Raw genomic sequence first — 23,432 nt, forward strand, 5'->3', positions numbered from 1 at the left:
ATCCTGTGTTTCACTCAAGTGAAAGATCTAGAATATTCAAGCCCAGCATGTTACTAAACAGATTTTAATGGGGAAATATCATGAATAACAGGAATTTTCTTGGCCTTTTGAAAGTGTGAGGAACAATGTTGAGGTCGCAGGTCAGTTCTGACATGGTCAGCAGGGGAAAACAATGCTCAATGCACATAATTAATGCTAAAACTAACAGTTTAATCATGCATTGTTAGAATAGAGTAATGCAGTGATGACATATTTTTGTAAGCCCCCGTTCCCTCAACAAAAACCCAGTAGGTTTTGTCCATTGGCTTTTGGATTATTGTAGAAAATAAGCTCTATGACCTGCAAAAGTTTGGTTCATCATGACAGTCTTCACAAATGAACTACTTTTATGAATTATGAATTTTGAAGCCTAAATACAATTGGCAAAAGTAAAAAGCTAAACGTTGGCTAACTAAATCAGTCAGCATGACTGTTCTGTGTGGCGCTGTTTAATATCCTTGACATCTGTAGTCCCATTTAGCCACTTGTTAACAAGTAAAAGCTTTCAACAAAAAAAAAATTGTCACAAGGCTGATGTATTTTATGTCGTAGAATGAAACGTAAACATATCTTGAGTTTGTTAATCACAGACTTTATTTCAGATATTTCACCAAAAACCCATTAAAAAAAACCCCATTGAGTTCAGGACGATGGAACCAGAAGTGCTAAAATGCTAAAACTCGTTTCTGGATTTTGGCAGCACTCTATAGCAAAATAAACTGTTAAAAGGAAGGAGCTGTTTCCCAAATAAATCTGTGCATGTAGTTAAAATTATTATTAATATATTAGTGCAAATTCATCTGTCACTTGGTGGTAGTTTTCCAAATTAGGCAGATGCCAATATAGACAGGTTGCATACGCACCCGTTTCCTCAAACTATGAACATGAACAAAATGCTGTCCATATTGTAAAACTAAGTTGCAAAAATGGGTCAGTTTACATCTACATGTTTGAAAACATGGCCAGTAAGACTAAATTAGGAGAATGTTTTCGGTGAAGGTGTTGAATAAGGTATTTTCAAGTTTAGAAAGAGTTCAAAAACATAGGTGGCCCTGCTGGAATTTGCACACTTTTATTTATTAATGATATCTGGGCCAGATGACATTCAGTTACTTGAATTGATATGCATATATGCCTTTTTATGAGTGTAAAATAAAACTGTCCTGCTGCCATGATGTTCAGAGCCCCAGCAGCATTCATGCCTCAGTCCACTCCACTTGGCAGGTGATACGGAAATATCCAGAATATTTCGACAGAAACACTGAGCTGGCAATCAAACCTCACAGCCTGGAAGTCATTAAATGATCAGAGTTCTACGTCTGCCATCAATTAGGAACAACAGGCTGTGAAGAGAGTCGCTTTGGCTTGTCTCTGCATTTTGTGGTTGCTTGACCTGTCCATTCGTTACTCTTGATGCTCAGTAGACTGTGTAAAATCTGGGTCCAGGAACAATATGATGAATACTAATATTTAGATTTATTTGAAAAGGATTTTTCACAGTAATTATCATTACAAAGCAGCTTGTTAAAAACTGTATGTATTATATTTTACAGAGTGCCCTGCGGGACAGTTTGGAGTTGGATGTTCACAGTTTTGTGCCTGTAATGGAGCTCCATGCGACTCAGTGACTGGGCAATGTCATTGTCCCACTGGGCAGACAGGGGAACACTGTGAGGAAGGTAAGAAAAACAGCACTGAAGTGCTGCAACGTGAAAAAAGAAACCAAACACAGAGAGTAATTTAATACTATCAAATAGTTTAGAGCAAATTTGCAAGTGAACCATCATATTCACTTATCCCACATTTATCTGGAATCATCATTTTACATGGTGCTTCATCTGAACCTTATTAAACAAGCTGACCTCAGCTTTCTCTCCTCGCTCTCTCTAGATGAAAATTGTTTTGCCATTAAAGACTTTTCATTTTGTCCTGTTTTGGAGTGGATGAGGTAGTTTAGAGGTTAGAAATTGCTGTGTTTTTGGAGGTTTATTATTATCCACATTTTGCTGAGCCAAAGATCACAGACATAACTCTGGTAATATATCCCTCCTCACGGGCCAATCCATTAGAGGAGTTCTCTCTCAAATACACAAGGGCATCATGAGCCGCATTGCAGAAAGAGAGGACAGAAGCCATGCCACAGAGCTAGTTAACAAGCCAGAGACAACTATTAGCTGTTAATCAACAGTCAGTGGCTTCCAGCTGAGTGTGTGAGTGTGTGTGTGTTCATGTTCTTTATCCCGGTGGGGACTTCAACCTGAATGCAGACAAACTCGTGTCAAAGTAAGGAGATAAATTGAGGTCCCCATGAGGAAACAAGCTTATAAATCATACAGAATTCGTTTTTTTTTTTTTTATGTTTGTACAGTATAAAACCATTACATCTATGAAGATTCTGCCATCATTTATTCATCCCTCATGTAATTTCCCCAACTGTATGTGGAACATAAAATAAGATATTTTGAGAAATGTCTCTTTATATATATATAAAAATATAATATATATAAATATATATAAATATATGATGTCAGTATTTTTGGGTGGACTATACTTTTAACTTATTCTATAACTTTGTTATGTTCAGAGTGTGAAAAGGGCCGTTGGGGACTGGGATGTGCAGAGTTGTGTCCTTCCTGTGATAATGGTGGAGTGTGTGATCAGCAAAACGGCACCTGCATTTGTCTGCCGGGATACATGGGAAATCTCTGTCGGAAAGGTACAATTTTCATCTTTAATTTAAACTTTCTTAATTCATCATCGAACCTCTGTTTAATACCAGACATCTGTCATGAGTTTGTTGTTACATTTGTATTTCTGTTTTTCGAATGCCAGGTCGAAAAACAGATTCTATCTGTTGCTATAATTCACAGGGTGGCAAATTGTGCATTTTTTTTAATCAGTCTGCCCAGTTGGATACTTTGGTCTCAGCTGCCAGTTGCGCTGTTCCTGTGAAAACAGTGGGCAGTGCCACCACGTGACGGGTCTCTGTGTTTGTAAAGATGGCTGGACAGGGCCCTACTGCGCAAAAGGTAAGGTCACATTTAAAAGTCACAGATTAGATTTAGTTCTTTGTCTAGAACTTACAGTGAATGAGACCATACTAAATATGAGACAGCCATTCAGGGATCTTTTCATATGGATGTCAGACTCTCTGACGCCCAGCCCTTCTGCAAATCGCTTCAGGCTCAGCTTTTACAAGATTCGTCTCTCCTCTGTCATCACCTCCCAGTGCAACATAAGGCTGAGGTGTCCTGCAGGACCAGCTGACCTTTGCTGGTCACATTATGGCAACTCCCCAGTCTTGCCTCTTCATGCCCCATAAAAATAACAAAATCCAGTCCTTCATGCATTGCTACAGATGCCACTACACCCTACTCCTTTTTCAGGCTTTATTGTGTTTGGAATAGACTTTTGTACTTCACCTATTGCTGGTCAGCATGGTTCTGTTATGTATATCTATCTATATCTCTGTATCTGTGTACACCTTGAGCTTGTGTAAAATGAAGCTCCATGACGTGTGTTCCATCTCCAGAATTTCTCAAATAATGCCCTGTTCTTTGCACTGGCTTCCTTATTTAAGACTTCATTACCTATAATTCAGCCTGAATTTTAATAGGAATTACATCACATCCAGCTGGATGGCCACATACTTATTTCAGTGTAGATGAAATAAGAATTTGATAGAATATGATGAATATGATCAGCATTTTCATCATTTTTATCAGCAATTTTGTCTTCAGTAATTAAATACACTTTAAATACAAAAGCAAAATGGCAAAAGATAATTCGATATTTTATTTTCAAATAAAATATTCAATGTTAAGTGAACAGCCAGGTTGTGCCCTATATTTACTTTCTCACTGTACACTCCAGCCAAGCCATTACATTCACCTGCATTAGGTTTCTTCGCATAAATGATCCTTGCCCTCAGTGGATCCACTACATGCAGTTTGTTACAAAAACGACTGCCAGGAAAACCTAAAGTAAACGAGTTGACTGCTTTAATAAATCTGGTCCCTTTACTTTACTCAAACTCGTAATGTGATCATCTCATAGTGGCAGAGTGGGAATTAATTATTTGATGTAATGGGACATGCGTATTCTGTGGCAGCTTGTGAGCCGGGACGCTGGGGGCCGAACTGTGCCAACCAGTGTGACTGCAGGAGCAGCGTGGGCAGCTGTGACCCTGTGACTGGGCAGTGCCATTGTGACGCAGGCTACATGGGACCACGCTGTGATCAAAGTATGCGCAACCATTGGTATAGGTATGTCCTTCAGGAAACATAAATCAAGCATTTTCTGATGTTTTTGTTGCATTTTCTAGAGTGTTCCCAGGGTTTCTTCGGCCAGGGCTGCCGTCACGGATGCCAGTGTGAGAATGAAGCAGCTTGTGAGCATGTGAGCGGTGCCTGTACTTGTTTACCAGGCTGGACTGGAACGTACTGTGAAAAACGTAGGAAAAATGGCTGATTATGTGCTACATATCTTTAAAACTAGTCCATTTAAGCTGTTTGAGAGTATACATGTATCTTCCAACAGCATGTCCTGAGGGCTTTCACGGTTTTGAGTGCCAGCAGAAGTGCCAGTGCTTGAATGGTGGCCGTTGTCGCCCAATGACTGGAGACTGCCAGTGTCTATCCGGCTGGGTCGGGCCCCTCTGCAACACCAGTGAGTCATTTTTATGCAGTCAACATCCCATGACAATGAATGTTAACAAGAAGCATGTTCAAAGACTTTCGTGTAAGCAATAAAACAGATGCTCTGAGTTTGTGTGTCAGTAAATCGACACACTTTGCATGCCGGCACGGTGTAACTGCAGGCTACAGCCCTGCCTCTGATGTGGAATCCTGGTGGCATTGTATTTCAGGATATATTGTAGTTACAAAAAACAAAACCGTTGTATTGGTTATATTTGTCTTTCTGTAGCATGTGAAGCTGGCACCTATGGCCCTGGCTGCAATCAAACCTGTAACTGCCACAATAATGCCACCTGTGACCCTGCTGATGGACGATGTGTGTGTGGAGCAGGATGGACAGGGAGCAGTTGTGATAAAGGTGATGTATTTCATGTAAATCCTCAAAAACCTCCACAAAAACATAACAACATTGCTTAATCATCCCACTCACAGACAGGTCCAACGCCGCAATCTTCCCCGTTAACATCAGTTATTTTTACCTTAAACCTTGTGCGCTGTTCGCGTAAGTTGTACACTCAAGATGTTTGGGATCTCCAGAGACCCTAGACAATAAATGTGATTTTGTAATGTCTTTTTTTTTAAACGCATGTCACTTTTGTTTTTAAATCACTCTACAGTTGTGATTTTTACATTTAGGTTTATTTAAAATATCAACATTTTATGTAAAATTCACTCTGAAGATGATCTTCATTTCTGTTTCATTCATGCCGATAACATGAAAAATGGGCCATAGTTTATTATAAGTTTATAGGAAGATTGCTGCCATCTACTGGAAAACAAACACTTTTAAAATTCTTTAAAAAAAACTTTTAAGCTTTCTGATGAGAGGTGTTGGTGTCACGGCACGTTCAGCGGTGGTCTCGAGCTTACGAGCTCAACAACTGCTGTTTTCACAGTGTCTTCAAAGAGTTCGCTGTTGGTGAGGGCGTTCCATTTTGTTGAGTGTGCACAGCAGGACTGCACTGTCTGTGTACCACAGACATCCCTGAGTTCTTCAGCACTAAAGTTAAGAGAGCTAAAAGAGTGACAAGATGTCATTCCACCCGTGCGTTTCTGGATGCGGTCGTTCCCTATCGCCAGCTGACATGCTTTGTGTTCGAGGGACGGGCATATCAGGACAGAGTCCTACCTTTCAGGCTGTCCCTGTCACCCCGTGTCTTCACGAAGGTCGTGGAGACCGCCATTGCTCCCATGAGAGAGCGTGGTGTTGGCATTCTCAGCTACCTCGAGGACTGGCTCATACTGGCCCAGTCGAGAGAGCAGTTGTGCGAACACAGGAACATGGTGCTCAGTTACCTCAGCCAGTTGGGTCTTCGGGGCAACTTGGAAAAGAGCAAACTAGCCCCCATGCAGAGGATCTCTTTTCTCGGTATGGAATTGGACTCACAGAGGAGCGTGTCCAGTTGGTGTTGAAATGCTTGAATTTGTTCAAATGCAGAACAGCGGCCCCACTGAAACTTTTTCAGAGGCTCCTGGGGCATATGGCATCCGCAGTAACGCCGCTCGGATTGCTTCATATGAGGCTGCTTCAGCACCGGCTTCACCACGAGTCCCGAGATGGGCAAAGGCAGAGCTTCAGGACTGCACAGGTAGACCTGTTTGCTGCCCCGGACACGTCACACTGCCAGTTGTTTTATTCCCTGACTGAGGGGACCATCGACATGGATGCACTGGCACACAGCTGGCCCCGGGACCTACGCAAATATGCGTTTCCCCCAGTGAGTCTTCTCACACAGACACTGTACAAAGTCAGGGAGGATGAGGAGCAGGTTTTGTTAGTTGTGCCCTATTGGCTCTAAGCGGACCTGGTTCCCAGAACTAGTTCTCCTCGCGACAGCACCTCCTTGGCCCATTCCTCTGACGACCTGCATTCTCAGAGACGGAGCAACCTCTGGCACCCAAAAACAGTACCATCTTGGACAGAATTGGCTGCGATGCAAGGAGCACTAGGTCAAATCTTGCCTAGGGCAGCAAATTGTTTTTTATATAAAAAAATATAAAAGTTAGAGCACAACAGATTGAAATCTGAATTGTTAAAAACTTAATACAGCCTTTAATGTGCTCATGGTGCAAGACATTGGGGGAAAGCAATACTATATTATTATAAATATTATTTTGTTAAATACCCAAATATATTAATTCATTATTTATGAAAATATTTTTATGTTCAAATGTTTTCATATAAATAATAATAATAATAAGTAGTATAATAATATTTACAGATTTTTTGTTGTTGCTTTTATCCAGTATATACAATGAACACATTTAAGATAATATATTGAATTTAGAACTAAGTTTTGCTGGAATAGTTTGAAATCTGTTTCATTCTATTGTGCTCCATCTAGCTGTTTATATATATATATATATTTTTGTATAATTATTTGTGCTGATTTTTACTAATTATAAGAATCATTAAGTTAATAGCCCAAGAAAAATAAAATAAGAAGAACTGCATGTTTATTATTATATATACTGAAATATATTAATATATGCAATTAATTTGGAAAGCATATTATGTAATAATTAAATTAAATTAAATTATTTGATGGCTCTCATGCCAGAATCATGCTAAACTGAATGTCTACACGAAAGAGATCTTTGTCTTTATTATACAAATTGTAGCTAAGAATTTTTTATTTTTTGTCTTCTCAGAGTGCCCAGCTGGCTTCTATGGTGTGGGCTGTCACCAGCACTGCCTGTGCCAGAATGGAGGGTCATGTGACCGAATCAGTGGGCACTGCACATGTCTAAGTGGATGGACTGGAGTGGCCTGTGAACTGGGTAAGACAAACATTTTAAACTTTTTACTCTATAACAGCGGCATTTAAAGTAATTCAAATAACAGTGAGTATTAAACTGTGACATTTTTTTTATTTTGGCAGATGTTAAGGTGACAATGACATCCTATTTATGTTTTGTGTTTTCAGAATGTGCTTTGGGACACTTTGGCATTGAGTGTCAACACAAATGCGAGTGTGAGAATGGTGGCGTGTGTGACCGACAGAGTGGCAGGTGCTCTTGTCCAGCAGGCTGGATGGGCACACGCTGTGAGACGGGTAAAAACATCATAGTGCCTCACTGTTGGCTGAAAAAAAATGACTGTAAGGAAGATGACATGTACATTTACGAAATATAACATACATTTATTCCCATTCTGTGTGTTTGATCAGCATGTACTCAAGGTTTATATGGTTCAGGGTGTAAGGAGCATTGCAGGTGTGATCATAACGCCCCATGTCATCACATCACTGGCACCTGCATGTGTCCGGCAGGCTGGAGAGGGTCACACTGCGAGAAAAGTATTTTTCCCCAATGTCTATGTTTTTTCTGTCAGATTGCCCCCTGCTGGCAGGCCAATCGTAACCCATTTTGTGCTCTTTCAGTTTGTTTACCCGGTTCATATGGGAAGCGATGTGCTCAACGATGCCACTGTCTTCGTGGCACTTCCTGTAACCATGTGACTGGGGAGTGTGGCTGCCCACCTGGTTTTACTGGTAACGGCTGTGAGCGAAGTGAGTGATTATCTATAGATCTCATTACACTTCCAGTGAAATGTCTTTGACAGCACATAAGTGAAATGTTTTTTTTTTTGCTCTGCAGTGTGTCAGTCAGGTACGTTCGGACTGAACTGTAATCAGGTGTGCCAGTGCTCTGAGGTTAATCAGCTCTGTCACCCCGTCACTGGTGTGTGCTACTGTGCTCCAGGATACCATGGCAACAAGTGTGATACAGGTGTGCCTTTCATGATGTCACCTTCTTTCATTTTATGGCCAATTCACACTGTACTGACAGATGCAGACCAGCAGCGACAGTCAGATTTCAGCACGTCACAATTCTACATGTCGACATTCTAATTTATCATGTTTAGTCTGTAAAAAAGGTATATAACACACTGATCCGACAAAGTGTCTGTTGCCGTCTGTCAGTACGGTGTGAATTGGCCTTTAAAAGGTTTGAAATGAACAGAAAGGATTCAACATGTGACAATAGCTGTATGGAAAAAAGTGATTAATTTATGAATACACCAGACAAGCCAAATTTGCGTTTATCTATTTGTATTCAGGCAATATAATATCACAAGTGTTGATTTGTATTAAAACTAACAGATTTAAACTTTTTTTTAAATGTCATATCAAAAACCTTTTTACATGCATTCATTTATTTTTGCTACTTTTCAAATGCTTTAAATATATAGATTTGTCCCAGACTTTCATCCTGAAATATAAAAATCAAACATACAAATATTAATCACATTTATAAAATGATCAAAATCTAAACATCCTGCAGTAATCATAAAACCATCAATTTTTTTTTTCATTAAAATGTTTTATACAATTTACAATTGACCTTCAGTTGTTGCAGCATTGCCATTACAACTGACACTTTTATCAAGTGTATTAAGTTAGTGTATTTGTTTAACGTGGAGACAACATTATTTGAACATGCTTGAGGTTGAATACGAGACACATGCAGAGTATTTTTTACAGTGTGTAATTTCTAATCAATCTTGTCATTTTATTCCAAAAATGTTTAAATGTAATTTCCATTAGTGGCTAAAATGCCCTTTGTTGAAGAAACAGATTCTATGGCGTTTTAAAGGTCATAATTGTCATTGTTGCATGAAGGATGTTGTACCATTGATGCCTCATTGTTGTTTTAGAGTGTGAGGTGGGCCGTTATGGTCCCAACTGCGAAAAGGAGTGCAAGTGTCTGAATAACGGAGTGTGCAAGACCAGCACTGGCACCTGCACCTGCCCAGCAGGATACATTGGACCAAACTGCAATATCAGTTAGTCAGACTTTTCATTCATTGTTCATTTCAAGATTTAAGAAAGTTGAGTGTAATCACTAACAGACTGTTCTCTCTCTAAAGCCTGTCCATCAGGCCGTTACGGGCAAGACTGTGCACGGGTGGCTTTGTGTGGTGAAGGGGCCCGGAGCGATCCGGTCACAGGCAGATGTGTGTGCAAAGCTGGCCAGCGAGGGGAAGACTGTGGGAAAGGTCTGACAGTATTTCTGCTCAAACCGATGGTGGAGAGATTGTGTGTGTGTGTGTGTGAGTGTGTAATAAGCTGATGTGATTGTGTCTCAGGCTGTGCTAAGGGCTGGTTTGGGGAAGACTGTACTCATCGCTGTAACTGCAGTAATGGAGGAGTGTGTGACGCTGTTACAGGAAACTGCACCTGTGGGTTGGGCTGGACAGGAGACAGCTGTGATATAGGTCAGCACAGATTTTGCACAGGTTATCCAAACATGAAAATGTAAAACCGTGTCTAAGGATGCACCAATATAAAAATTCTAGCCAATACCGATAAGCTAGATAATTACTTTGGTAACACTTTCTATGAAGCCCATGCTTCTAATGAACTTTAGCTCCTTTTATACTTATTTATAATTAAGTATTACTATTCTATATACTTATAAAGACTCACTAAGACCTTTACTGCATTATAAGAACAGTTATAGTTCCATTTATATAACTTTTTTATAATTACTTATAAGTCATAATCCATTATACACTGATTTATAAGAATTGATTTGTCAGTCGTATGGCTCCATGAATGTATTTATAAAGATGCAGCCTGCATTGCTAGAATGTTATTATATTATATTTACAATGACCTTTTAGTAATTCAGATTTTCAAATAAGTGAATATATTGTTATGCATCAGTGATGGCTTTAAATTTTCTTAAATTAAATGCTAAGAAATCATGAAACTGAGCTCATTGTACATTTTGTTTATTTGTAACTAATGAACAATAATTCCTGTAATAAAATAATGGAGGAAAAACACAGAAATCCTTAAAACATTTAAAAAAATATATATATTTTTAATACATACTAACAATATATATTTGTATAGAGTAATTTCAAACTGCTATAAGCAATATAATGCATATACACTCACCTAAAGGATTATTAGGAACACCTGTTCAATTTCTCATTAATGCAATTATTTAATCAACCAATCACATGGCAGTTGCTTCAATGCATTTAGGGGTGTGGTCCTGGTCAAGACAATCTCCTGAACTCCAAACTGAATGTCAGAATGGGGAAGAAAGGTGATTTAAGCAATTTTGAGCGTGGCATGGTTGTTGGTGCCAGACGGGCCAGTCTGAGTATTTCACAATCTGCTCAGTTACTGGGATTTTCACGCACAACCATTTCTAGGGTTTACAAAGAATGGTATGAAAAGGGAAAAACATCTAGTGTGCGGCAGTCCTGTGGGCGTAAACAGAATGAGAACATGGATCCATCATGCCTTGTTATCACTGTGCAGGCTGGTGTTGGTGGTGTAATGGTGTGGGGGATGTTTTCTTGGCACACTTTAGGCCCCTTAATGCCAATTGGGCATCGTTTAAATGCCACGGCCTACCTGAGCATTGTTTCTGACCATGTCCATCCCTTTATGACCACCATGTACCCATCCTCTGATGGCTACTTCCAGCAGGATAATGCACCATGTCACAAAGCTCAAATCATTTCAAATTGGTTTCTTGAACATGACAATGAGTTCACTGTACTAAAATGGCCCCCACAGTCACCAGATCTCAACCCAATAGAGCATCTTTGGGATGTGGTGGAACGGGATCTTCGTGCCCTGGATGTGCATCCCACAAATCTCCAACTGCAAGATGCTATCCTATCAATATGGGCCAACATTTCTAAAGAATGCTTTCAGCACCTTGTTGAATCAATGCCACGTAGAATTAAGGCAGTTCTGAAGGCGAAAGGGGGTCAAACACAGTATTAGTATGGTGTTCCTAATAATCCTTTAGGTGAGTGTAGATGAGGAGATATAGATTTTAACAAATCAAAAATACCATTCATGACTTCTAATGCAAACATTAGCCATTAAAGACACAATTGATAACTAATTGTAACTATATATGATCATGTATAAATCGGTGTGTAATGGATTATGAGCATGCACATTGAAAAAGCAAATGCATGACTTATAATATAAATATTATAAAATAATATAAATATAACTATAATTGTTTTTACAATGCAGTATAGGTCTTAATGTGTCTTTATAAATATATTAATAGTAATACTTATAAATAAGTATAAACAGGGCTATAATTGATTATATGTATGGGCTTTATAGAAAGTGTTACCATATTCAGCCAAAATATATAAATATAAATGATAAATAATATAAACATGATCAATTATACATATACATGAATTTAGGTATCACAACATTTATAGTGTATAGTAAAATGGATATTAAATGATTCAGTTATTTTAAAAACTGTCGTTGTGTTGATCAGAGTGTCCCAGAGGGAGATATGGTCCTGACTGCAGGGAAATGTGTGACTGTAAAAATAACGGCACTTGTGACAGAGTGACGGGCGAGTGTCACTGTGCTCCTGGGTACTACGGCCATCTCTGTGAACATGGTGAGAAAACTTAGGATCTTTTTCATCAAATTTTGTATCCTGTATTTTAGTCAGTTTTGTAATGATTCGTAATTTTAATTTATTGTTTTAATCAAAAGCATGCCCTGTTGGTTTCCATGGTCACCACTGCCAGCTTCTGTGTGACTGCCGTGCCAATGCACCTTGTGACCCTGGAACAGGCCGCTGCCTCTGTTCTCCAGGTTACCAAGGACTCCGCTGTAATAGAGGTGCATAAGAGCTCTTGCATAATGTTTTTTTCCCCCAGGGGGGGGTTTTCAGTCATTTTTCCCATATAACCACATTTTTAATTCTCTTTTTATTTATTTATTTGAATATATTTTCAAATGTAATTTATTCCTGTCAAAGCTGAATTTTCAGCAGTCTTCAGTGACACATGACTCTTCAGAAATCATTCTAATATGCTGATTTACTGCATATATTTATATTCTGCAATGAAAATATAATGAAAATTGTAACGTGTGTCTGTATTCATACCCACACACATATGTTGGGTTTCCATGTATTATGGGAACTGGCATAGACATAACTTTTAGCATTTTTAAATTTTCCAAAAAATGTAATAAATAAAACTGGTTTATAAGCTGTTTTCCTCATGTAAACCAAACAGATGACCCGACAAGGATTGCCAACATTGCCATCTTTGTGGAGACATTTTGGAACACGAATTAAGATATTTTTTTATGAAATCCGAGAGCTCTCTGACCTCTCCATAGACAGCTATATAATTTTGAAAGTGTCAAGGCCCAGAAAGGTAGTAAAGACATCGGTAAAATAGTCCATGTGACTCCAGTGGTTCAACCTTAATTTTATGAAGTGGCGAGATTGCGTTTTGTGCGCAAAAAAACAAACAAAAATAAAGACTTGATTCAATAATTTCTTCATGTCGGTGTCAGACTCTTACGCTGTTGACGTCCTATTTCCACGGCAGAACGACTCGTGCGCATGAAGCCGGCGTTCTGGAAGAGCTACACTGTTTACCCTGCGTCAACATAGGCTAGAAGAAATTGTTGAATAAAGTCGCTATTTTTGTTTGTTTTTGCACACAAAAAGTATTCTAATCGCTTCATAAAATTAAGGTTGAACCACTGGAGTCACACGGACTATTTTAACAATGTCTTTACTACCTTTCTGGTCCTTGAAAGTGGTAATTAAATAGCTGTCTATGGAGGGGTCAGAGAGCTTTCAATTAATGACAGAATTTTGGGTGAACTAACCCTTTAACTAATGTTTACAAATTAAAACCCTATTGTAAATGACAATTTTTCATACTGTACATGTATGTTTCAGAGTGTGAGGCAGGAAAATTTGGGCCTAATTGTGTCCACAAATGTGACTGTGACGGAGACACACCATGTGACCCTGTCAGTGGCAGGTGTTTGTGTCCACCTGGGAAAATGGGATCTCGCTGTGATATAGGTGAGCCTTCCACCAAATTTCTTAGAATTTGACTTTTTCTTCAGTCATTTAATCAAATATTTATTTCTGAATTCACATCAGACTGTGGAGTAAACCGGTTTGGGCCTAACTGCTCAGAGAGATGTGAATGTCACAACGGAGGCCAGTGCAATCCACGCAATGGACGCTGCACCTGTCTAAACAGTTGGGTCGGACCGAGCTGTCAAGAGGGTAATTTCACTATTGGTCATTCACATTAACCTTCACATTTAACAGTGACCTCAGAGAATAACTTTCCTGTATCATTTGTGTTAATAACAGGGCTCACATTGAAGCAGAGTACTAGGAGAAACCAATGGACGGACTTGTCAGTATAGCAGCGTCACGGTTTCTTACCTAGTTCAGTAACAGACACGGACAGCTTCACTGACTGTAAACTGACCTGCCTTGTAGCATTTTTGAACACAAAAGTCTACCAAACGATCAGATGACTCTGATAAGGACAAACTCTTGTGGCAGTTGAGATAGAGACTTCCATTAGTTAATAAATGATAAACTTTCTCATGGAAAAGTGGACAACAAGTCCAACGTGAAGGAGAAGACTTGTCATATTGAAGCTCCTCCTGGATGAGGACAAATTCAACCATTTTATGAAGAGTTTTTTCAGCATCAGTTCTTCTCAGGGAGGTCGAGCTTCTAGAAGACTTTAGTTAGTTAATCAAGGCCTTCGGTTCACCCGAAACTGAATCCCAGTGCCACTCTAACACCACTGTGATCCTAAACAAAGGCCTTAAAGGGATAGTGCACACCAAAATGAAACTTCTGTCATCATTTATTTACCCTCATTAAATTGTTTGATATCCATCCATTGCATGTTGATGGTATCTTACATCATTCATAATGAACATTTTCAAGTAATAATTTCTTTAAGAATTTAGGTAGAATATTGCACAAAATTGAGTGAATATGTTACTACGATGTATAATACTTGGGTTTTGGCATATATTGTCTATATTCAAAACGTTGAATTTTTCAAATCATATAAAAATATGAAACTGGAGTCCATTTTTAACTGTGTACATATGCTGTATGAATGTAAAAGTTTTTTTTTTTTATGTGAATGCTTCTGTACAATTTTATTTGCAAGAAAACTGTACTGTAAACTTTATCATCACTATGATTCCTGTTATACTGAACCTGTTTCATCCTTGTAGGGTTTTTGCTCGAGTACCATATACATAACTACACCATGTGCATTTGTAAAGTGTGAATTGCATTCTTAATGCAGACTATATGAACACAAAGAAAATGTATATTTCAATATTTCTGCAGCTAAGTCCGGGCCAAAGTTAGCACTTAAATTCCTCTGTTTTCGGCAAACATGGTCAGTGCTTTTTCTTTGTTTTGTAATGGTTGATTTTCTGGAAGCTTACATTTTTTTTATTCACGATTAAACAATTTTTATATGTTGTTCTTGGTGCACTCTATGCATTTAATGGCATAACAACAAAAATCACAAGAATGTTGGCATTATTTTGCAATTTGCACGTCACTGAATTTGGCCTTTACAAATAAAATGCAAAGACTAAATTAAAGATTTTTAGAATTATTTATTTTCAGTTGTTTGAAGCTGTACATATTTTTCTTCAAGCACAATGTCAAGCAATAATTGCCAATGAAAAAATAAATGAAGGCAAATGTGATAATGGTAATTAAAACCAGTATAATATATATATATAGAATCAGATTATATACATGTTATCAAACCATTCCATTATGTATCTACAGAGATCACCATAACTTATTTATTTAACAGTAATGGTCATATTACAGGCAATAATTGTCTGAATATTAGGTTATACCAAAAAACTGTATATTCATATCAAATAAGCTTCAAAACATTTCAGATTTCCTGTACATACAGTTACACCTATTGACAATATTTTTTCAAATAATTTTACAGCAAGTAGTATTCAGCTTGGGCTCTTTCTACACCAACCAACCCTTGTTGGGGAAAAAAAGTTAAATATTAGCCTGTTTCAACAATTTCTCATTCAAAGACATTTATCCTCCATATGACGAAACTGGAAACATGTAGTGCGATTTTTACCATCTAATTACTGACAACAACATTATGGCTTCCTGAGCGAGAACGAATCATGCAAAACATACCGTGAACCGAAAAGAACCACTAACATTTCATATGATAGATGCAGCCTCACTCAACATACAAATGACAAATATAAGGACATTTACAATGAGCCTCAGCTAATGGCAACTGAACCAATGCTTCCACTTCTATCAAAGCCAGTGGTCTCCTTTGGTTAAAGTGCTGCTTCAAAAAGCCTTATGATAGTAATAATAATCTCTATGCTTTTTCTTGTTTAACAGTAGTTCGACTCTGCATTTCTGCTATGACTCAATGTAGCTCAATCAACAATCAAAACCCTTATAAGCTGCATTACATTCCAACTAGAGGTCAACACTTTCATACTCAGCCAAGCATATAATATTGTTCTACACTAAATATGGCCATTATTAAAATTCATTACTTCATGCAGCCGCAACTGTATTGAGACTCTTTGAAGATGATGATACATTTAGTAAAAAGTCCATTCATATTGGAATGAGTGCCAGAATATTTTGAACTGCCTTGATATGACATGAATTCCTTTTGGCATTTATATTATTAGAAATTGATATACAAATAAATTACTCTATGTTACCCTGACCAGCTTATTCTCACCACTCACTGATTTAAAATGCCATAGCATTAGATAATTATATTGGTACAGATGATGAAACATGCTTAACAAATGGTTGCAACATTGAATATTTAGCATTAGTACTGAATAGGGCATGTATTAAATCAACACTGTCCTAATCATTGGCTTATCAGTTTGAAAATGTTTGAGTAGGCTAATTGAAAATGTTGAAATAATGTTCAATAATAATAGTGTAATACATTACTCTAGAAAGAGAATTGTATTCTCTTTAACTCGCTTATAATATTATTGTAAACGACTGAATTGTTTTCTTTCTTTTTTCCCTCGGAGTAACGTAAATTGTACGTATAATGTAGAGTGATGTACTCCTGGCCAGTAGAGGGCGCCATTGACCCAAAACAAACGGGAGTTAGTAAGACGCATACCATACACACAAGGTCAACAAAAATGTAACATGAAAAGGTAAAATGTGCATAGAACTTATTAAATAACAACAAAAACCTTTAGACAGTCCTGTGTGAATACTGACTGACAAAAAAAATATGTTTCTAATAATTGAACATCTATTTAAAATAAATAAATAGGAACAGAGATTTTCACATTCATCGACCAAGACTCAAAATACACACCATTAAGGCAAACTCTGAGTACAGATGACACGATGAGTACCAAATAACATTTTGAAACAATAGTCCCGTGATCAAATGTATAGGTTTGGAGGAAACATAAATTTCTTTGGTTTTAGCAAGATGAAGCTGTGACAAATGAGCACACAGACCACCACTCAACTACTGTCTACACTGTACTAGGACATTTGTTTTCTAGAAAAGCTCTTGTCAAGTAAAAAGAACGATGGGTTATGAACACTTTCAGATATTGCACATTTTTTGAGGCCTGTTTTTGATTGATATTTCTGACAGTCTCACAACCCAAAACTAAAGTTTGTTTACCTACGGTATTATATATATAACTCTATAATGACTTTCTCATTCTATGCTCAGAAAGCAGCCAGAAATGATATAGCTTGTAGTATGAGGTCTTGTAAACAATCACTATTGGCTATCAATTCAGTGATGTTTCCATATAAAACTAGTAACATCAAATGCCTTATACTAGTGCTTCATCAGTTGTATTACTTCCTGTAAGGTTATGCAAATATTCGTTTTCCAAAATGTAGGAAAAAAGCACTGGCCAGTGGATCTCATGCATTTCTAGAATAAGTACAAATTCTGGATCCCTAATACTGCACTTATTAGTGTCTACTACAAGGGGACAAAGGGGAGGAGGAAGCTATAGCCAGTGCGCTTGATCTCAGTGGTTTCTTGGTGGTTGGAGCGGCGTTCTGTTTATTGAGTATGTGAGCATGCTTCCCTTCTGCCCGTGCGGTTCTTGGCCTCCTCTCAGGCTAATGTCGGCAGACTCCATGTAGTGTGCGAGTTGGCATCTCCTGCAGGACCTGTGACGGTGCTGGTCCCATGTGCCAATGTTTAGTTCAGTCAAAGCTCAGAGAAAGAAGCAGGTCGACACAGAGTCGCTGACCTTCCTTTTAGGACCGGTAGTCCTTTTTACTGTAGGGCTTGTTGCCTAGGATACTGTCCACTTCATGTATAATTGATGATGATAATTTTGGAAGAACCTGAAAGAATGTTGGATTGAAGCTTGTGTTTTCATTTATTAATAAAAAAAATGACCCAATGTGTTTGTTTGTGATCTTTCCCGTTTATGAAAAGCACCAAAATAAAAGCTTGATGGTTTAATGTTTAAAAAGGAAGAGATTAACAAAGACTATTACTGTCAAATAAAATAATTATTATTAAAAAAAACCCTAAATACTTCACATAATCACAATAAAACATAATAATTATTGTTATTTCATAGTCATATTGATTTATAGATCACAACATTTTTGCCAAATTTTGCAGCCCTACAAACGGAATTTTTTTTTTAAATCAGAAAAATCGCAATTCCATTTTTTTACCCCACCATATAGTATAACTCGAGGCTAATAATGGTGGAAGCAGGGGCTAAAACTAACTTTTTACCACACCTGCCAATGGGAAAATGTATCTGATATAAATATTTTTAATGAAACGTAGATTCACTTATTAAAGTTACAAAAGTTATTTAGTCAAGAGCAATAAGTGATTGTCCTTTGTCTTTTGTTGTTTGATTAACACTAAAAACACAGACAGCAACAGGAATATTTAGGCTGCTGTCACTTTAAGACAATGCACGGATCCAATACACACACACACACACACACACACATGCATTTTATTTCTCAACTGTTTACGTTCAGTAAAGACATAACTGACTATGTTACCAAGATGGGCATTTTGACAATTTTGTTTGAATATATCTGTTCAAGGCTTCAAGCGCAAGAAGACGTAAAAGAGAGCTCAATTCAGTATTCGCACACTGTCTGATAAGCAGATTTCGGTAACACTTTAGAATAATAGTCATTAGTTAACATTAGTTAACATAGATTAATAAACGCTTTATAAGTGCAGTTCATTATTAGTTATTGTTAATGTTAATTTCAACATTTACTAATGCATTATTAAAATCTTGTTAACATTAGTTAATGCACTGTGAACTAACATGAACAAACCATGAACAGCTGGATTTATATTAACTAACGTTAACAAAGATGAACAAATACAGTAACAAATGTACTGCTCATGGTTAGTTCATGTTAGTTAATACATTAACTAATGTTAACTAATGACCATTATTCTAAAGTGTTACCCAGATTTCAAGGCGCACGTTTCAAAAGTTTGTGCACGGAAAACATTCCACACAGAGTGCAAGTAAAGAATTGAGTTCCCTTTCATGTCTTCTTGAGCTTGAATTTAAATTGGCAAAGCTTAAAGGAGTAACTCACTTTAAAATGAAAATTATCCCATGATTTACTCACCCTCAAGCCATCCTAGGTGTATATGACTTTCTTCTTTCTGATTAACACAATCGGAGTTATATTAATAAATATGGCAAAATAATGGCAGTGACGGGCTCCATTCAGCCCATGAAAGCACATCCATCCATAATAAACGTACTACACACGGCTCCGGGGGTTAATAAAGGCCTTCTGAGGCAAATTGATAGGGTATTGTAAGAAAAATATAAATATTTAAAACTTTGAAAAGTAAAATATCTAGCTTCCGCTAGACCAACTTACGAAAAAAACTTAACCGGCGCGATGTATCACTAGAACGTAGCATAAGCCTTTTGAACTGCATGTTGGATATTTATTAATATAACTCCATTTGTGTTCATCAGAAAGAAGGAAGTCATATACACGGCTTGAGGGTGAGTAAATCATGCGGTAATTTTCATCTTAAAGTGAACTAATAAAATGACACTGGCCTGTCAACTGTCTCGAGCGTCGTTCACGTTTGTTCACATTCATTTTGCATTGTTAGAATTCATAAAAATGTTAACGGCCGATTGACACCGTTTCATATACTCACCAACACCAAATGTTACTTGCAGTTGGTGCTTGCAGAGTTTTAGTCCCTGGGTGGAAGTATTCAGCACTTTTTGACTTTAAGGTATATATACTTTTAGTAAAATAATAGTAAAATAGCTCTGAAATGCCATGTAACGAGAACGACTTTTTTAGCATTGTAATTTGTAATTATATAATAAATTAGATATTTGCATTTATCTTTCATTTATATAGTTTAATATTTCAGAATGGTTAGTGTGAACAGTGAAATCTCATCATTAATTAAAAAATGTAAAGCTGTAGAGGGTTTCAAAATTACGTAACGCTCCTTTTCACAGCTTATGTCACATTGTTCTTGTGCCATTTGTTGTTTGCAAAAAACACAGCATCTTTAATCTACAGTGTTTCTGTTCTGCATGTATCCTGCTGTCAGTGTCTCACCTGAATGGCTCCTATGTTCTCCATCAGCTGATCAGTGCTGGAAGCCCCCAGCAGCACACAGCTCACCCCCTCATTCCTCAGACACCACGCTAGAGACAGACCAAAGACACACAGACACTCAAAACAGTCAAGATTCTAGTACTGTAAATCTGTAAATGTAAAAGGCATTCGAAAGCTCAACCAGAAATCTGGCCTCAGGTAACAGAGCTAAATCTAGATACTGGATTCTCTAAGGAGAGTTGAAAGCAATTCAGGCCTGTGTGCTTTTTATATAACCAATAATGTCAGAACACTGAACAGAAGAAAGCCAGAAGTAGGTGTACTTGACAGTGCTACTGCTAACGTGTGGGCATTCAGCTTGAACTAACCGGTTACCACTGTAGCAGGTGTGTTCTATTTTAAACAAGCGACACACACAAGGGGAAGCTTATTTTAGGCTCTAACTATTAAACTCACTTATTTAATGCAAGTTCCTTGTCTTATTGTATTTCTTCACAACATTTTACTGTTGAATGCCCTTTTTCACTCAGACACAAGTAACATTATAGAAGTAAAATAAGCTTAATATTAACTCTAGAGTTTGAACTAAACATTCACAGATTGCAGAATCGCATATGAGACACAGTGAATACAAGACAAATCACATCAAGTGCCAATGTATATCTGGTCTGTATATAGTTAGTCAGCCAGCACTAACCTACTGAACCCCTGCTGTTCATCGGACCTTTACTGATATTAAATAAGGTTATGTACCGTATAAATGATAAGTGTGGAATACAAACAACACAACCTGAAGCTACACAGGCACAACCTAATCTAAAATGTTGCAATGATCTATGCCGTTTCTGCTTCGATTAACCATGGTTGTCATCAGCTGATTGTTTTATATGTGATGTGTGCTTTACACAGCTACTGTAGGACATCACTTGTTGTTCCTATCAAACAAACACTGACATCTGTGCTTTTGGGTATAGCTTTAAGTTAACCTCACATAAGCCACACTTTTGAACTGTAGTCAGGTGCATATTACAGCTTATTCTGACAAGGCACAGACCAATTAAACAGGAAGAGAGCGCCATTTGAACAACAAATGCAAACAACCAACAGGTAACCCACATTGACACATCGAAATAGATGTAGTGCTTTAAACAAAAAATGTGGATATCTTTTAAAAACTTGTAGCCACAGACCATAGACTGTAAAAAAATATGGACGTAGTGTCCGTGACATCACCCATAGGATTCTGATGAGAAGTTTTGAAGCATATAGTAGGGCCGAGCTGGCCGAACTTTTCTGCTGTAAAGTTGGGCATTTTAACAATGGGCTCAATGAGATTCTGCTTCCTTCTGGAGCCTGTCCCTAGTGGCCAGTCGATGAACTGCAGTTTATGTCACTTCCGTATTGGCTTCAAGAGAAACTGCGTGAGGTTGTCGCTTGATTGGGACGCAGCGATGGTGATGTCATGGAATGTGTTCAGTTTATAGGTGTGTAGTGTTTCTTTACAAAGTGATATCGCCACCTACTGGCCTGGCAGCAGAATACAGCGTTTTTAGTCGTCTTCACAGATCCGTGTAAACAGGGATCGATTTGATAACCTTGTCGTCTGTATGCAAAAAATGCAAAAGGGAAAAACGTTTCTGTTTTTGGTACATTTATGTAGTGAAAACGGTACCACATAGCGCTGTCTCACGCACATTTAACAGACAAGACTGTCCAACACATTACCCAAGACACAGGACAGAAGCAGTATAGACGGGGACAGACAGCCTGTCCTGAGCTCCAGGCAGGCAGACAGACAGACAGACAGAAAGAGAGAGAGCAGCAAGGCCTGGGCAGTATTACCGATGGCCAGCTGGGGCAGCGTACAGCCCAGCCGCTCCGCAATGGCCTGCAACTCTTTCAGCTTCGCCTGCTGACGGCGGCCTTCCTCACTCAGGATCTTGTCCTTCAACCACTGGTAGCCCTGTTTCAAACAGACAGCACACCTGCTCAGAGAGCCACCAGCCACAGGAGTAGCCATTGGATATTCATTTTGTTTGTGGAGTAATGATGGAATGGATAATATCTGCACACACAGCCACAGGAACATGTTTTATGAGGGGGTGCTGATGGGACGGTGCGGTGGGGTGGGAGGGTATGTCACTCTCACTAGTGGTGAACATTATACTTTTCAAGCTCTTGCTCAACTTGCTAACAATACTCACACAAGAAATAGGACAAGGCTAAGGTGTTGTAAACATAAAAAGTTGTAAAATGACAATTTATGCTACTTATTTCGACAAGCAGCAAGTACACTGTTCTTGCACCTACTGTATGTATTACACTAGTGCCACTGATGGTTCATTATTTGTTCATTCTCGTCTCAAAAAAAGCATCTTGTGCTCACCAAAGCTACATTTATTTGATTAAAAATACAGTAAAAACAGTCATATTGATAATTAATAGAGATTATGGTGAGTGTGAGTTAAAATATTGATTGCATTGTGATATGTAAATATCAGGTGAAGGGTTGTTTGGTGGCAAATGTACAGTAAAAGTTTGGTTGGTAAAAAGTTAAAAATTATTGTATATTTGTTATCTTGCTAAGAATACAAAATTATATTTATATATATATATAAAGTAATATAATTTTATATTCTTAGCAAGGGGTGGGGAAAAAAAGCTTCTGCTTCATCCCTCTCCTTTTCGAACAAATTGTAATTACTGTTATAATACATTATAAATATTGTTTTTTTTTCCTTCGGTATGGTACAACATACGGATTGTATTTTTTTATTTTAGTTGTATCTTTTTTGTTGTTTGAAATTAAAGAAAGAAAGAAAGAAAGAAAGAAAGAAAGAATTAATGAATATTGTGAAATATTATTACAAATTAAAATAATTGTTTTCTATTTGAATATATTTAAAATGTAATTTATTCCTGTGACGGCAAAGCTAAATTTCCATCTCACTACTCCAGTCTTCAGTCACATGATCCTTCAGAAATCATTCTAATATAATAATCCTGCTTAAGAAACAATTCGTATTATTATCAATGTTAGAAACAGTTGTGCTGCTTATTTTTTAAAGAATAGAAAGTTGAAAAGAACAATATTTTGAAATATTTTCCCACATATTCTGTAGCATTATAAATGACTTTACTGTATGTTTGATCAATATAATGCATTCTTGCAGTATATATAAAATCTTAATAACTTTTGAATAGTAGTGTAGATTTTTCCATAAAATAGTGACCACGGCCTTGAAGCTCCAAGCTTCA

The 23,432-nt window shown here is 37.6% G+C and overlaps 2 protein-coding genes across 6 annotated transcripts in view; one reads left to right on the forward strand and one right to left on the reverse strand.

The window, feature by feature from the left end:
* The window catches only part of megf6a (multiple EGF-like-domains 6a), a 42,815-nt gene extending 27,786 nt beyond the window's left edge, over window positions 1-15,029 (forward strand). The window contains exons 15-34 of the mRNA XM_079803066.1: window positions 1,593-1,718; window positions 2,624-2,755; window positions 2,940-3,068; window positions 4,151-4,282; window positions 4,364-4,492; window positions 4,579-4,707; window positions 4,966-5,094; window positions 7,389-7,517; window positions 7,664-7,792; window positions 7,907-8,035; window positions 8,120-8,248; window positions 8,337-8,468; window positions 9,397-9,525; window positions 9,610-9,738; window positions 9,829-9,957; window positions 12,015-12,143; window positions 12,242-12,370; window positions 13,452-13,580; window positions 13,662-13,790; window positions 13,881-15,029. Coding sequence (XP_079659192.1) covers window positions 1,593-1,718; window positions 2,624-2,755; window positions 2,940-3,068; window positions 4,151-4,282; window positions 4,364-4,492; window positions 4,579-4,707; window positions 4,966-5,094; window positions 7,389-7,517; window positions 7,664-7,792; window positions 7,907-8,035; window positions 8,120-8,248; window positions 8,337-8,468; window positions 9,397-9,525; window positions 9,610-9,738; window positions 9,829-9,957; window positions 12,015-12,143; window positions 12,242-12,370; window positions 13,452-13,580; window positions 13,662-13,790; window positions 13,881-13,936 — 2,513 coding nt within the window. The 3' untranslated portion in view covers window positions 13,937-15,029. The remainder of the gene's footprint in view (window positions 1-1,592; window positions 1,719-2,623; window positions 2,756-2,939; window positions 3,069-4,150; window positions 4,283-4,363; window positions 4,493-4,578; window positions 4,708-4,965; window positions 5,095-7,388; window positions 7,518-7,663; window positions 7,793-7,906; window positions 8,036-8,119; window positions 8,249-8,336; window positions 8,469-9,396; window positions 9,526-9,609; window positions 9,739-9,828; window positions 9,958-12,014; window positions 12,144-12,241; window positions 12,371-13,451; window positions 13,581-13,661; window positions 13,791-13,880) is intronic.
* Window positions 15,030-15,151: 122 nt separating this feature from the next.
* Window positions 15,152-23,432, reverse strand: part of kcnab2b (potassium voltage-gated channel subfamily A regulatory beta subunit 2b) — a 71,700-nt gene continuing 63,419 nt past the window's right edge. For 4 of the 5 annotated variants that reach the window (XM_079803071.1, XM_079803067.1, XM_079803070.1 and 1 more), the window contains 3 exons: window positions 22,017-22,137; window positions 20,175-20,263; window positions 15,158-17,921 (listed from right to left, as the gene is read on the reverse strand). In XM_079803071.1, the coding sequence (XP_079659197.1) occupies window positions 17,832-17,921; window positions 20,175-20,263; window positions 22,017-22,137 (300 nt within the window). In that variant the 3' untranslated portion in view covers window positions 15,158-17,831. Of the gene's footprint in view, window positions 17,922-20,174; window positions 20,264-22,016; window positions 22,138-23,432 lie in introns of all 5 variants that reach the window. The other variant, XM_079803068.1, reaches the window with a different exon arrangement.

This window comes from Gobio gobio, assembly GCF_949357685.1.
Source record: "Gobio gobio genome assembly, chromosome: 21".
Lineage (NCBI taxonomy): Eukaryota > Metazoa > Chordata > Actinopteri > Cypriniformes > Gobionidae > Gobio > Gobio gobio.